Genomic DNA, 16,149 nt, shown 5'->3' on the forward strand with positions numbered 1-16,149 from the left:
TCAAGTGGACACAAGGACTGAACCAAGGGACCTGCATCGTCCAATAGGAGCCGAGGATGGCCCCCTCCCCGCGGACCCGCTCATTGTGAGAGACAAGTGCTCCGATCGCCTGTTTACGCGTTTCCCTGGTGACCCCATACTCTGAGCACGTCTGCGGTGGAGGGCCTCTGCTATTTTGGATGCCATTAAGCATTGACAATGAACAGCCTTGGCCTTGAGATGCTATGAGTGTTTTTTAAGGCCGCGTCCGCCACGGGCGGCTAATAGGCATGGCCCAGCAGGGCTCAGGAGGAGTTCAGTGGTAAACAGAGTCTAAAGTAATATCACCATCCTGATTGCGCACCGGATCATTTCAGTGGAAAAACAAAAATAGTATGCTCTTTCGTTGTGCGCTGTTATGTTATAACATGGATGGTATGTGATATACGCAGTGTTTTCCCAAATGGCGTCTGCCTCACGTTTTAGAACGGAGACGTTCTTTATAAGTGGGAGAATACACATTCCGCCTTGCTGGGTGCGCCCTGGTGTCCCTGGTTTGAATAAGCTTCACGGTGACCCAGATAGTCATGCGATATGATTGGTCACTGGCAATTTGTTTGAGGCGTTCAAGTTTCAACCCCTGCTTTGGGGCGGACATGGTAATTTCTCTTTCTATATCTCAGTTCCACTAATGCATGGCCATGTGCGTGCAAGCAATCACATATATTCTCAGAAAAAGTAATTTCGCTTCTATTAATTTTACCCGCCCGCTTCTCCGAATGCTCATCATTTCTCTGTGTCCAGCTTCAGTCATCTTATTTGCACTCTCTGAATTTGATTTGTGCCTTGACGTCGCTCAACTAAAGGATCTTTATGGAGTAGACAGTATTTTGTTACACATTTCCCTGCACACTACTTGACCAGTTCCAGACTGATACTGTTTTCTGTACCATACCACAGTAATGTACTTTTTCTTTGCATTCCCCAATGCATATTAAGTTATCAGATAGATCTCAGGGAGTGCAGTGCTGAGAACGTTTTTCAAAACCACTACACTTATAACTGCCTTACCATAAGGGCTGGACAATGTTGAAACACTTCTTTAATGATATACTGTATGTCATGGACACACATTACAGATGCATCTCACTCTGGTTCTCCATCTGCATGTGTAGTCTACATTGCATTCTGATCTTTGATTCATTTTAGCATGATATGCACTCAAAAATGTCTAAATGTCTAAATGACACTTCTGCTTTGCTCTGCAAAATCTGTACCGGCGCGTTGAACCCTTTCGCAACTTTCCCAAAGCGAGAGACTATCTTCGCTTTGCGTATCTATCGATAGTTGAATTTCACAGTCTCTTCTATTTTTATCATTGCCTCGCTCTGTTTTACGTTCCTCATGATAATACATTGAGCTTAGAGCCTGGGGAGCTGGCACGGTTATCACTTTAATCCTTAAGACACATTCGCTGTACCCCCTCCCCTCGACTCTTTGATTCCACTTAATGAAATGAAAGATACTTCCAATTTTCTTTTTTCCCCTCTCTTTATTCCTCATTTTTTGCACGTCTTGGCAGAAACATGCTTACACAGCTTTGAAGGCGTGAAACACAAAACTGTGATGTTAAGCATTATTTTCGCTTGACCACTTGAAATGAGTTTTGAGTTCAGCCACCCTTAATTAGTGAAACACTGAAATCTAATTATCGGGATGAGGAGGCGCTGCAGGGACGACAATTGAGTTTAGGCAAATGCAAAAGGCTTTATTTTATATGTGACTTGATTTTTTTTTCTCTGCTTTCTTAATCCAGCGGCAAAGACACGGCAGCAACCCAATGCCCTCTGTGTGTGTGTGTGTATGTGTGTGTGTGTTTTATTTTAATTTTGTTGTAAAAACTTGTTAGGGCTGCTGTCATATTTCCTTGGCAGGCTAAGGGTCCATTAGTGGTGAACGTGTGTGCCGTTCTTCTGCAGTGGAGAGGTCTGAGAGCGGAGAGAAAGCAGGAGTGGACCTCTAATGAACGTCGATGCCTTTGAAGGGATGGAGGCGGACGGACTGGTTAAGAACCGCATGGGGCCCCCCACGGGGTGGATGACAGGGGCCCCCCGTTGGTCAGGCACAACGCAGAGAGAACGGCGTTGTGTTAGCGATGCGAGGCGGGGGACGGCAGTGGGGGACGGCTACCTTGGAAGATCAAAGCCGCACACCTTAGCGGCATGCTAATAGGCTAGCATTCTGCGAGCACAGCAAAGATAAAAAAACGAAATCAAAAAGGTGTTCGATGTAATATGGCAGGGCAGAGGGTGGGGCTCAGTGTTGCTTGGCGGCAACACCTGCTGACAAAAGAGGATCGGGATCCGACTCCTACTCCGGCCCGCTGAGATGCCTGTTCGGCACACCCACCGACAGCCTCTTTGTAATTAATGCCACGGGTTATGCATCGCTTTAATTCGGCGAAGGGAACGTTTATGCAAAGAGACAAGTGGGAAGGAAGTGGCCGGCCAAACAAAAGACCATCCCCGGGCGCCGGAGTGAGCGCTGATCGATAGGGCTCGGAGGAGAGCTATCAATCAGACCTCGGCCAAGTAAATTATGGTTTTATTAGTATTGAGTCTGGAGCCGACCACCACTGGGAGAGAGTGAGGCCGGGAGACCTTAAAGCATTAGTGTAACTCCCATCTACTTCCCCCTCCCCCCAACAACAGAGAGGAAGACGAGAGCGCAACAAGAGATTTGTGTTCGACCTCATCTCATAACACCGTAATGGGCGAGTGGTCCGGCCGCCATTAGATCCCAACAAGAACGCCACTGAGACCCGTTTCCCCCCCTAAGTGTCATCGTGAGCACGAGTGATTCATGCGTTACATACACGCTGGTACTGCGTACCTGTGTCTGTATTTGTGTGTGTGTTTATTGTGAGGTGCACAATTGCACTCTGGGAGGTGGAGTTCATTTTAGCGTGGGGAAAGTTGATGGTCTAAGTACAGAAATCCATTCCCAGTCTTCCTCCTCCTCGTCCGTATTCCCCAGCTGTCTCTCGGAGGGCCTAACTCATTTAGGGAGCGGCAGAGGAAACTCAATAGGACCAATAGAGGGAATAATATATTGAATCAGCCTGCTGAGTGGGCCGCACGGCACAGCTTCTCGCAGACCGGAGTGTGTGCTTCGGGGGGGGGGTGGAAGCCTCAAGTGTTTATGAACGGTCCCGGCGGTGGGATCCGCCCTACCTGGGTGGGTCGGGGAGCTCAGATGGAGGGGTGTCATATGTGCGAATTGCAGGGTGATTATAGGCAATGTGCTTCAGTACACTGTGTATAAGCACGTTTTGCACATGTGCGCCGAACATCATGGTCGATGGGTCGCATGATTACCGCTAACTTGCAGAACCGCAAAGTTATCGGATATCGTTATTATTTTCATAGGCTTAGGGTTACAGTGTGGGTCGAGCAGTGAGATTAAGTCTCGGGGATTGTTGTAAATCAATCTCGCTGTTACATTAGTCGGATTTGTGTCCAAAGTGTATTGAGTGTTCTCAAGACGCACGTTTGCTGGGTAGAGGCCTCGGTTGGAATGTATGGTCATTGGATTACCTGATAATAGGGAAATGTAGTCCGGACAAGAGTGTGTGGGTATGTAGGGTTTTCTCTGTGTGTGTGTGTGTGTGTGTGTGTGTGTGTGTGTGTGTGTGTGTGTGTGTGTGTGTGTGTGTGTGTGTGTGTGTGTGTGTGTGTGTGTGTGTGTGTGTGTGTGTGTGTGTGTGTGTGTGTGTGTGTGTGTGTGTGTACATGCTTATTCAATGGGTGGTGGGTTTGTAGCAATACTAGCCTCCCCTATCGTAATAACTAATTACACAGTCTTTATCCAAACACCAAAGACATAACGTGACATCATGTTAAGGAGCGACCGTGCATATCGCGTAACCACCCCGGCCGGGCCTATAACCCTGGTCCCCTGACGTAGGAGGGTCAAGGCGTTGATCTTTCCTTTTGACTGACTCTCTAAACCGCCGTTGCTGTCTGCAAGGCCATCTACAAGTCCAGCTGTCCGTGCCCGTGTCAATGTGGTTGAGGTATTTGCCTTTGGGCTGTAGTACAAAATCCAATCGGATAAAAAGTATTTATATATTATACATATGTATTTTTGTGGAGGTGCTGGCTAGATTCTCGCGAAGCGGCATGTTTGTGTTTCCTGAGGCAGGATGCAGCATCTTACGGGCTGCAATCACAGCGTTACGGTGAAGGTTGACTGGATTAGGGCCATGGCAACGGTCTGTGGCTCGGGGGGAAGGGGGGTTGGGGTTCGATTGCAGGAAGTGTACCAAGTAGACCTTATTGGACGTGGTTGACAGCTTATAACCCGCCCTGTCAACAACACGCTGCCTCTTCTACCTCAATAAGTTCTTAAGGTCATTGATGAACCGGTGAGGGAAAAAGTGGCATGGGTGCACACACGCACACACACACACACACACACACACACACACACACACACACACACACACACACACACACACACACACACACACACACACACACACACACACACACACACACACACACACACACACACACACACACACACACACACAGGCACGTGCATATGCAGGCTTAGCAAGCCTACTGGGAGCTGAAGTCTTGACCGTGCTCAGTGTGAACCACCGTGCTCTCACCTTTCCTTAAAGTCAACAGGATAATCCACTGAAAATGACTAGATTAAGATGGATGAAGCGGCCGCTGGGGGTCTGGGGGGGGGGTGGTGGTGGTGGTGGAGGGAGGGGGGGTGGTGCTTGTGGAGGAAGGTAGCAAGGGAGTAGTCACACCTCTGTAAAGACAAAGACGAAGATAAAAGAGGAAACACTCCTGTAGAACTAAATCATCAAGAGAGATACACGCGCATGCTCATATATTTATTACAAATTGCCTGAATTAAACGTTTAAAGCCCCAGGTTATATATATATATATATATATATATATATATATATATATATATATATTTGTATATATATGGAAGCAGACGATAGCTCTTATAGATTGAGCTAGTCCAGAAGCCCTGTTTAACGCTTCAAAAGAAGTCTCCATGTGCTGAGTTAAATGTCGGGGATGGGGCAGAAGTCAGTATTCAAGAGTCACATTTCCAGATGATAAAAACAAATGATTACCAGGAACAAAGAGAGAACGTATTAACCACGACTAGACACATTAACTGTAGGATGCCAGGGCTTCCATTTTGGTGTGCAACTCCTTTCATGTCGGCAATTTGCTGTAAGACAAGGGTAGGCCGGGTTTTAAACGTGTCTGCAGCTTTCAATTTCCCTGTCTTGCAGAGAAAGAAAAATTGGCATGTTCCGTATGGGGTACTTTTCTTATCATGGCATGTACCTTGCTTCAATGTGCTCCTGAACGCATTTTCCTTTGTGAATCGTTCTTTTCTTTCGTTACATGTTCCAATGGTGTTTTCAACCAGATCACCACCTCCTTGTCTCTTGCTCTCACTTATGCTCTCTCTCTCTCACTCTCTCTCTCTTGCCCGCACTGTCGCTCTCTCGCTCTTTCTTTTTCTCTCTGCAGTGATTACAAATAAGCAAAAGGTTAGGAGACGGAGAGCGCATTGAAAAAAACAACAACTTCATTTCCAAATGAAACTGATTGAGTCTAAATCAGGTGGAGCCGTGGTTTTTATACTAACGCTGGCAGGAGCAATGGACCTGATTGTAATTGCAGTGACCCCTAGTACTTCTGATTTACATGGACACACATGCATACATCACGGACACAAACACGCACACACACACACACACACACACACACACACACACACACACACACACACACACACACACACACACACACACACACACACACACACACACACACACACACACGCGCACACACGCACACGCACACACACACACGGGTTACACATGCATTCACTTACTACCCATAAACATGTAAGTCAACAAAGTGCGACACACTCACTCTTGCAAGCACGCACGCACGCACGCACGAACACGCACACGCACACACACACCACCCTAACTTCCTTACCAAACACTCGTCAGATAAGAGTCCTGCGCTCCAAACTTCATTAAAGCACTCGTTTATATTAAACAGGCGATAAATCCCCCGGGCAGGCAGCCCTGTCTCTGGGCGCCTGCTCCCAGCTCAGCAGCCCCCACACCAAACTAGGGGGAGAGGATCACCTTCACAGCACTCAAATCACCCTATGAACATTTTCATGGTTAGTTTTATTCTCTCTCTTGTCCTTTTTTCTCCTCCACCACCTAATCATCTTCCTCCTCCTTCTCCTCTTCTTCTTTTTGCCACTTCTCCTACTCCTGTTCTTCCTCCTCCAACCTCCTCCTCCTCCTCCTCTTCTTCTTTTTCCAACTTCTCCTACTCCTCACCCTCCTCTTCCTCGTCTTCCTCTTATTCCTCATCCTCGTCTTCCTCTTATCCCTCCTCCTCTTCCTACTCCTCCTCCTCCTCTCCTTGGGTAAGTGTTGTTCTCTTTAATCTTCCTTTCTCCCTCCACTTTGATGGCCATTCAAAGACCCATAAAAACAACATGATATATTTCTCTAAAAGTAAAACACGTCGCTTGCATACAAATTGCACATCTAACCATTTTACATAATTTGCAATTATATTTCTCAGCTGTTCAATATCAGGATGCCAGACATTACCATTAAATTATGATACAACCCATTATTATTAGCAAGTGTTTATGATGGTAATGCTTTCATTTAAAAGGAACACGGTTCATTTATTTTTTTGAAAGTACTAACTTGAAAAAAAATGCTAAACAGAACATGGCAAACATTTTCTATTTAGCAGATATTTTTTTAGTGTCCATATTTTAAATGCATAAGGCTAAGGAGAAGCGGGCTAAGCTTATTAATTCCAAAGTGAGTCATCGAACATTGAGATTGCAGAATTACCTCCACCCAAAAACTAGCTAGCTGATTTCCTTCATTAGTCGGTACTTGTTATCAGATCCAGATGGTCAGAGATCTAATGTATCCTTCTTGGTTCGTTACTTTCAATAATAAGTTAAAAGCAAACGTTTTTTTCAAAATAAATAATCTAAGAAAGTTGATCATCTCATCGTTATCTACCATTACACCGTCTTGGGGGAATCATTGCATGGCTCTGAGGTTCTCTTTCCTTGGGTATGTCCTATCCATCCATTTTGTATATGGTGGGCTGGGTGACTCATGCGTACTCATGCAGAGACGTTGCCATTTATTTTGTGGTGCCTAGGCTTCAAAACATCTTCCTTTGACACACCTGCTCGTGGAGAGCGGACTTGTGGGGTCCTAGGCCGGGCCAGGCCTGCGGCATCAGCCATCGAGTGGACAGTAGGCTGGGTACTCAGCGGTGCGGCTCATCGACCGGGTGGCAAATGCCACTGGTCCATTTAGCGGCTCTCATTGTCCGAGACAGCTGTCTATAGGTGCAATGGGAAATCCATGGGTCTCAGACCGCTCTACTGTAAGAGCCGTTTCACACTGCTGAGCCCGAAAATACCGACACGGAGATGTAAGGCCTTGCTTCTTCCTCCTCCCCTCCCTCCAAATATCGATCGCAGTGGCTTTCAGTAGACGTGTTTACTCAGAGACCCGCACAACGCGGGGGTCTGCATGCGGAAGTCCGATAAGTCAGTGTGAGAGTTTGAATAACCGTGTGTGTCTCTATTTTTTCATCTCCTTTGGAGGCTCACACCTTTTAACCCCGTCCGTGGCCCTCTCCTGTCCCTCCAGGAGGCCCCTGGCAGCCCGCCGGTGCTGGAGCAGTCTCTGAGCTCGCTGTCTGACGACCGAGAGCGGTGCATCTCGCACTCCCTCTACGGCACCATCGCCGGCCTGGACGACGTCTCGGCGCCGCGCGGCACCTCCCTCGGACGCATGGGTGAGCATTGGAGCATGGCTCTCCTCACATCTGCCTCTGTCTCTCTCTCTCGTCTGCTCCTCTCTCTCTCTCTTGCTCTCGCTCTAGCTCTCGCTCTCTCTCTCTCTGTGTTTCTCCCTCTCTGTTTCTCCCGCTCTCTCTCCCTCCCGCTCTCTCTCTCCCTCTCGCTCCTCTCTCCCTCCTCTCCCTCTCCTCTCTCTCTCTCTCTCTCTCTCTCTCTCTCTCTCTCTCTCTCTTGGACCTAAATTCTTCCTGGAGGCCTCATGCTAGGAGCTATGATCTCTTCAGCCTGACCCCTTCACCACCTGACCTACCCCATCCCCATTCATGTCCCTCTATTGTCCTACATGTCCCTGTAGAACCAACTTGGTAATGAAATTACATCTAACATCTAGCTGCAATATATATCACCATTGCCCTTTTTAAGTTTCTGACATTTTGTATCACACATCAAGTCCGTGGTTATGTGATGACATTGTATAGCTACATATATATCCATTGCCCTTCGGCTCCGAGACACATTTTCACACGTTCATAAGGTACTTTATTAGACTTTATTAATCACTCATCATACTCTGTGTTATCCTCTGCCGAATATTTTTGTTCTGATCTCCGTACCCATCCGTGCTTCTACTCAATGTGTTGCCTCTGTGTCCCTTCCTACCTTCCCCCTCCCATCCATTCCTCTTACTCATACTTAATCCCTCACCCACTCACACATTCACTCTCTTTTAATCAATTCCACCTTGCCATTTCTTTCCTATTGCCTCACCAAGTCGGACCCAGTGCCCTGAGACTCCATCCATAACCCCTCCCCTTCCCAAACCACACCCACACACACACACACACACACACACACACACACACACACACACACACACACACACACACACACACACACACACACACACACACACACACACACACACACACAGAGCGGGATGTCTCCACATGCCAGATAGGAGGTGGTGTCAGAGGCATCTGATGACTAATTAAACTTTGGATCAATAGGGGGCTCTCTGACCTGCTTCAGTCTCACACACACACACACACGCACACACAATGACACACGCTCACACACACATACCCACAAACGCTCACACACACACACACACACACACACTTGCGTTCACACACGCTCACACACACTCACGCATACATACACACACAGTCTCTCCCCTTCTCTGCTTCCACCTGTCTCTACCCATCATGTCCCCCCCGCCCCCATACATCCCCCATATCCTGTGCATGCTGTGTAGTCTGTTAGGATCACTTTGCCCTGTCTTCTCCTTTCAATTTTATTTCCGGGATTTGCGAGTGTCGTCTCCGCAGAACGCAGCGCGGCGGTTTCAAACGACCGTGCGCGGGGGCGCAGACGCTCCCCTGTCTGGATTGTTGTGTTTTTTTTTTTCTTCCTTCTTGCCGGAGGGGGGAGGGGGTTGCAAAAAAAACAACGAAGTTCAATGGTGTTTCACAGAAGCAGTGTGAGAATGGAAAGCAAATGAGTGGAGCAGGAGGAAGAGGAGGGGAGAAAAGTTTGGAGGGAAAAGTTTGCCGAGGTGTTTTGTCTTTCTAGTGTGTCGTGTGTGTGTGAGAGAGAGAGAGAGAGAGAGAGAGAGAGAGAGAGAGAGAGAGAGAGAGAGAGAGAGAGAGAGAGAGAGAGAGGAGAGAGAGAGAGAGAGAGAGAGAGACTGTGCGATATACTTTCTGGCTGAGTAGGTGTGTGTTTGTGTGTGTGTGCGTGTATGTGTGTGTGTGTTTGGGCGTGTGTTTGTGTGTGCCAGACTTCCTGTGTGTGTGTGTTAGTCTGTTTGTCACCGGTCTGTCTGTGTATGTTTCCGTGTGTTGTTGTGTGCCTGAGCTCTGCGCTCTTAGATCTCTTGACTTGGACGTGTCTCGCAGGGGTGAAAGTGTCACTCAATGATATTTATGCATCTTCCCCTCGGCGCGCTCCAGTTAGCATTAGCGCTGCACCTCATTAGCGCGTGTGCATGGACGTTTGACACGCCAACGCTAAAAATATTCAAGATTATGTCTTCCCTTACATCACAGCCCTCAACCTAAAGCTAACCTATTTTCCTTCTGCTCCGGGAAAACAGATCAGGCTCTTCAAAAAGCCGTGCCTCGTGTTCGCGGGGATTTTGAGCGACGGCGCCTTATTAATATTCATCTTTGAACAAGCATCACCTGTTTAAAAACCCTGTGTGTTACGTGATACTCAGACAAACCGGTCTGGCTCTCTACAGTTAAGATACCGCCGTTGATTACATTGATACTGAGATGTACCCGGCAAGGTCAGGATGGCGACATTCTCAGCTTCATGAGGGGTATGTGCGAGACCTAGATGACCCAATCATGACTGAAAATATATTACATCATGGCAGTTATAGGACCTGACACACCGTGACTCACACATTATGCCGTGTATTCGCATCACGTGTTTGCATATCTGTACCGCACACATTTCTATTAAACCCTACCTTACCAATAAGCCCCCTCCCCCGATGTCAATATAGATTTGTGCACGCATCTGAAACTGTCATACCGAGCCTCTATTTACAGGGTCAATATCCATTTTTTTTTGTTAGTGTCAGGGCAGCGATTACTGTCCAAACTGTCATCTGACCTCCTGAGGCATGCCAGAGGAACACAGTCTGTCAGACTAACCCGATCAGGTTATATCTGGCGCTCCCCCCCCCCCCCCCCCCCCCCAACCCTTAATCTATTACCGGGGGGGGCGGGGTTGCGTCATCCTTAATGGTCCAGGGGACACTGAGGTAAATGGAATTGAATGGTTATGCTACAGGAGAATTAAGACCCGGCCCTGATTGTGACTTATTGCGCGTGGCAGCAAGTCAATAGTGGCTGAAATTGTAAACTCAGTGCGTCTGCCAAGCCATTATTGTTAGTGCCAGCCTCTATCTCTGACTTAAAGAAACGGAAAGAAACACGGGAAAAAGGCAAATTCATGCCCCCCTCCCCCCTTCCCCCTACCGCTGGGTTATTGATTTGCACTCGATTTGCGTTATCGCTGCCAGCGTGTGTGACTCCCAGGTAGCAGACCACCCCACCCCCCCCTGAACCAGCTGCCCGGAGACTGGCTCCAGGGCGGCTGGATGGATAGGTAAGCCTGTTGCTTGGCATGATGGGTCTTAATCGCCATGGCAACAGCGCGTCTCAGAAAAGCAGCAGCGTCGGCAGAGGGGGCCGGTCGCTGTAACCTTCCGCGGTAGTGCCATGCCATTGATTGTCAGACTCATCCCACACCTTCTTAACCCCCCAGCCCCCCTCCGCCCACCATCCAACCATTGATCTACTTCTGCAGAGAATCTGTCATTTGGAATTATCCATATGTGAGCGTCTGTGTGTGTGTGTGTGTGTGTGTGTGTGTGTGTGTGTGTGTGTGTGTGTGTGTGTGTGTGTGTGTGTGTGTGTGTGTGTGTGTGTGTGTGTGTGTGTGTGTGTGTGTGTGTGTGTGAGAATGTCATCGTAAGTGTCTGAGTGTGTGTGTGTGTGTGTGTGTGTGTGTGTGTGTGCGTGCTAGTCCGCGGGGCCCCTGCTCGCCGATCGTCCGGGGGTAATTCCACGGGCTGTCTGCTTCAGTAAGCCGTGTGATGCTGTCACGGTGTCAGCCATACCGCCGTCCCTCTCCCCTCTCCCTTCCTCACCCCAGACAGGCGCCCGGGCCTGGGGAGTGAATCCGCCAGCAGCGGCCAGGTGCTGGAGATACGCCGCTCCGCACGTCCGTCTGCCACACGCTCCCCGCACTGACGAGGGCTCCGTCCTGACAGCTTCTGATTTACTATTTTCCAGCTCCGTCTGTTTTTTTCTTCCTCCCTTTGGTACCCCACATCCTCGTACCCTGTGTCCTTCCTCGCGCCCTTGAGGCGGAAATAAAAAGGGGAGAGTGCGACAAGGAAGGGTGGGCGAGGGAACAGTGGGAAGGGAAGAAGGAAGGAAAGAAGTTGAGTGAAAGGAGCCACACGGGCGCACGGGGCCAGCCGCGGTCTGGTGTGATGGTTGTCAGCCCGATGGTGGTCCCAGCCTTCCCCTCCGCTCCGCCTAATTGAAAAGCACTTATGCGGGGGAGGGGGGGGCAGGATCCGCACGCTGGGGCGAAAATTGAAGTCCAAAGACTGGTGCTGCTTCTTTGGGATGTGGTCGTTTCTGGACCGGCGCCCTGCAACAAAAGGAACTTTTAGTATTTCTTGTTTCGAACTCTATTCCGGGGGAAAGGAGGCCTGTTGAGTCGCTGCAGAAGCACACACGCATACTCGTGTTATTCAGAGGTGCACTTATTTGTGAGGTTGCGGAATTGCCAATGAGTGGACCGCAGCCTTTTTTATTGAGTGAAAGCCACCCGCGTCTCCATTCATCGCAGAAATTGAAAGTGGCTGATCTCTATTTCTATGCGCAAGTCTGAAGTTGGTTTGTTTTAGATTGGTCCCTATGCAAAAGAAACCAATTTAACTATCAGCAAAAGTTCACATCTGTGGACAAAACTAGTTCAAGCCATCTCGGGAGGAAAATTAATGCAAGATGAGGGATTCAATTTAAAGTTTGATAACAAAAGTTCACCCTCCAACTGTGCCCCAGTTAAAGCCGTCTCGACGCAGACAGTTTTTTTCATTCACTCCACCAGCCGCTAGCTTTGTTTTGATATTTTGCTTCCGGCCTCGGGCTATCCGCGAATCAAACGAGCGCACGCGCCGTCTCTCGATAGACGCACGGTGCGGGCGTGCAGAGCTCGTCTTGTCAGCCATCCTGCTGGGTGTTGTGCTAACTTTGAGCTGGTGTCTGAGGGAAAAGGTTGAGGTCTTTTTTGAAATGGCACGCCCAGAGAATGGCATTTAAGTCTGAATAACAGGGCGGAGTACGTTGGAGAGGTTTTCTCTCCCTCTCTCTCTCTCCGTCTCTGTGTCTCTCTCTCGTTCTCTCTTTCTCTCTTGTTCTCTCTCTGTCTCCCTCTTGTTCTCTCGTTCTCTCTCTCCGTCTCTCGTTCTCTCTCTGTCTCTCGTTCTGTCTCTCGTTCTCGCTTGTTCTGTCTCTCTCTCGCTCTCACTCTCGCTCTCGCGCTCTCTCGCTCTCTCTCTCTCTCCAAGCATCAACTGTCTCATATCATTTTTATACTGTTCAGTGTTTGACCGGTTAAGCTACAGTTTTATACACCATTGTCATAGAGCGTCATGCTGTACCGTTTGATCCCATTTTAATTATTGGATCTCGTAATGAAAGAATGGATGTTCAGTGCATCTAGGCCTTTTTATATTCTCCTTCATACAGGGGTTTCGGGGAAGGGGTGGCATTTTTCATCACTTTTTCTTTATCAAACTCTACCACTATCTTTTCTCTTAGATGTGTGATCACAACAAAATAATATAAGGGTGATGTAATGTATCCACTATGCTGGTGATGCAAGGGAGAGGATTATTGTCTGCATGCTGTTAAAAACTCATTTTGAAATGATCGGAAATCTTGCCTGGTTGCAAGCATATGCAATGTTTGGAATAATGATGGGAAATTGTTACTTTATTGCCTGATTTGCCCTGTTGATTATATAGATGCGTGAAAATGAAATTGTCACTATTAGCGAGATTAGGGTTGACTCAATAGTAAACAATGGTTAGCGATCAATTGTTGTGCTCTGTAGCTATTCTTGACAACGGCTATCGTTTTGGATACGGTAAAGTGGAAAAGGTGTCTAATCACTTGCGTCATGAAAATGTAAGTGCATTTTCTAGGTGCTGTAATTCTTTCTCCCCTCCAAGGTCACTGCACAGAGTTTGGAACAAAAATATTATATAATTTTAAACCCTTGCAATAAACAGTACATGTTTAAAGTTTGCTAACAATTTTTATTGGTGTTTCAGAAGAACGTGAGAAACGATCTGTGGTGTACATGCAACTAATTTGAATCGGCTCCATAGACATATTTAAAGTCATCTAAACAGTTATCGAAGGTTACACACATTGCCCGTTCAACACTACCATCGCACATGCAATCAATCCTCAGCAAAAGCATTTCTGTTCCTCAAAAGACACAAGCGGAAGAGGGAAATAACACACTGTCGTGGTAGCCAATCAAGTAAATGTTCCAATCCATTCCATTGATTATGGTTGTTGTGGGGGTGGATGGGGCGGAGGGGATAGGCTTTATGTAACATTCTGTGGTGCATCAGGGGAAAACAGGTCCTACGTCCCCCCAGAGAGTAGGACGTGACTATGGTTTTCACCCGCCTGTACTTAGGGTGATTACCTGCTGCCATACATGTATGGCCGGTGTATGGATCATCGGAATCCATTCGCCGGTCGGATCAATAGGCCAAAGTGTCAAACAGGGAGAAAAGGAGTGGAAACAGGAGATTGTGTGTGAGAGACATAGAGAGAGGGAGGGACACGGAAAAATGGAGAGGCAACAGGAGTTTGTCAGTGAGAGAGGGAGGGACGTGCTAAGAAAGGAGAATATGAGAGGAGCTGCCAGTGCAGGGATCAGACACAGTGCATTGACAGTGGGCTGCGCAGAGATGATGAAGGGGCCGCACGATATCGAAAAAGTATGAGAGAGCGCAAGAGAGAGAGAGAGTGGATGGAGTAGGGCTATTAGCGCGACCTCTCACCCTTCAGTGCAGCGTTCCGGGCCTAGTGAGAGGGGAGAGAGAAAGGAGAGAAGGAGGCCGGGAGCAGAATACAGAAGGAAAGAGAGGCGGAGCGCCTGCACTCCTCAGACAGATGCAGCCAGGTGGCCCCTGAAGCCTGGGACCTCATCCGTCTCTGTCTCCCGCACGCGGCCCCGGGGTGCGATTGAGGGAGGCTAATCGGGGGCAAATTTCTCTGCCTCAATATCCCCCCCCTCCCCCCTCCATAAGTGTATTCCACTGTATCCCTGTTTCTGTTGCCCACGGATTCACACACACACATACATGCATGCACATGTGCACTCACACACAGGCATGCAAAGAATATATGTACACACGCACATGCAAGCACGCACAAGCACGCGCACACACACACACACACACATTTGCGACGGTAGTCTTCCAGGCATCGTGCACGCACATGCATTTAAAAATCCTGGCATCTCTCTAAGTGCCACATGGAGATCGACACCTGGCAGGGTCAAATAATTTTGATTCGTTCTCTGAAGGGACAGAACAACGTATTTTGGCCATCGCCAATTAAATCAATTCAACTGTAACCCTCAGTAGCCATCAGTGAATAAATCCTGTGTTTATGTCAGTAGGTGTGAGATGTTTCAGCCCGCCGTTGACATGGATGTCGTAACACCCAAAGTGGGTGGTTGCTGATTCGTATGTTACAGCACAATCCATATTCTTTTGTTATTTTCTATTTGTTTGTTTGAATGAAAGGCGGCTGTGTTTATAGCATTTACTTATGTTATTTTCTATTGAGGCATTACAATAATTTATTTGTACACTAGTGCAATTGTTCCAAACCTTGACTTTAGGTGTACCATTAAATGGTCCTTGAGACCTTTATATTTTTTCCGTTATCATTTTTTGGTATTATTGTAAATTATCGTACATTTGTACAAATGTAGAATACAAAATCCCACGTACCACCTGCAGGTTGAATAGCCTTAATAGTCTGAATAGCATTGATTAGTGCCAGGTTTCCGTTTCACAACTGAAAGAGTGACTTTCAATCATTGCTGTCGTTAGTCTTTCTTTTTTTTGCTATCCTACAAGTATATACTATAGACTGGAATTTTTCACATTGCATGAATTATTAACTAATTATTAACCGATAATTCTTCGATAACGACTAAGTATTATTGGCAACACTTTCCATTAAGGGTTAATTAATTAACCTTTTATTAACAATAAGACAGAATTTAGCATGAACTAAAAATGTACTTACTGTTAATTAACAGTTAACTAATGGTCTGGTAATCATGAGTTTGTTCATGTTACCATGGCCCCTGGGCTAATGCTATATAATTATGCTTATTACTGCAATGTCTAATGTTAAATAATGATTACAAGACCATTAGTCATTTTTAATGAACTAAATAACAATATTTACTGTTAATTATTATTACTCCATTAACTAACTAACTGTAAAACAAATAACTTTAATTAATGGTAAACTAATATTCCCTTATTATAAAGTGTTACCGTATTATTATCTGTTCAACGCCCAACTGATTACGCAGCTTGGTTCTACAAAACTTAAAATACATGAAAAGTGGAATGAGTCTAAACTAATGTTATCAAGGTGTTGCTGGAGGTGTTTTTA

General features: G+C 47.1%; 1 protein-coding gene across 1 annotated transcript in view; it reads left to right on the forward strand.

Moving 5' to 3' along the window:
* Positions 1-16,149, forward strand: part of LOC130377672 (partitioning defective 3 homolog) — a 271,523-nt gene that overhangs the window by 203,056 nt on the left and 52,318 nt on the right. Inside the window, exon 15 of the mRNA XM_056584828.1 lies at positions 7,746-7,893. Coding sequence (XP_056440803.1) covers positions 7,746-7,893 — 148 coding nt within the window. The remainder of the gene's footprint in view (positions 1-7,745; positions 7,894-16,149) is intronic.

The sequence above is a fragment of the Gadus chalcogrammus genome, chromosome 23 (genome assembly GCF_026213295.1).
Source record: "Gadus chalcogrammus isolate NIFS_2021 chromosome 23, NIFS_Gcha_1.0, whole genome shotgun sequence".
Lineage (NCBI taxonomy): Eukaryota > Metazoa > Chordata > Actinopteri > Gadiformes > Gadidae > Gadus > Gadus chalcogrammus.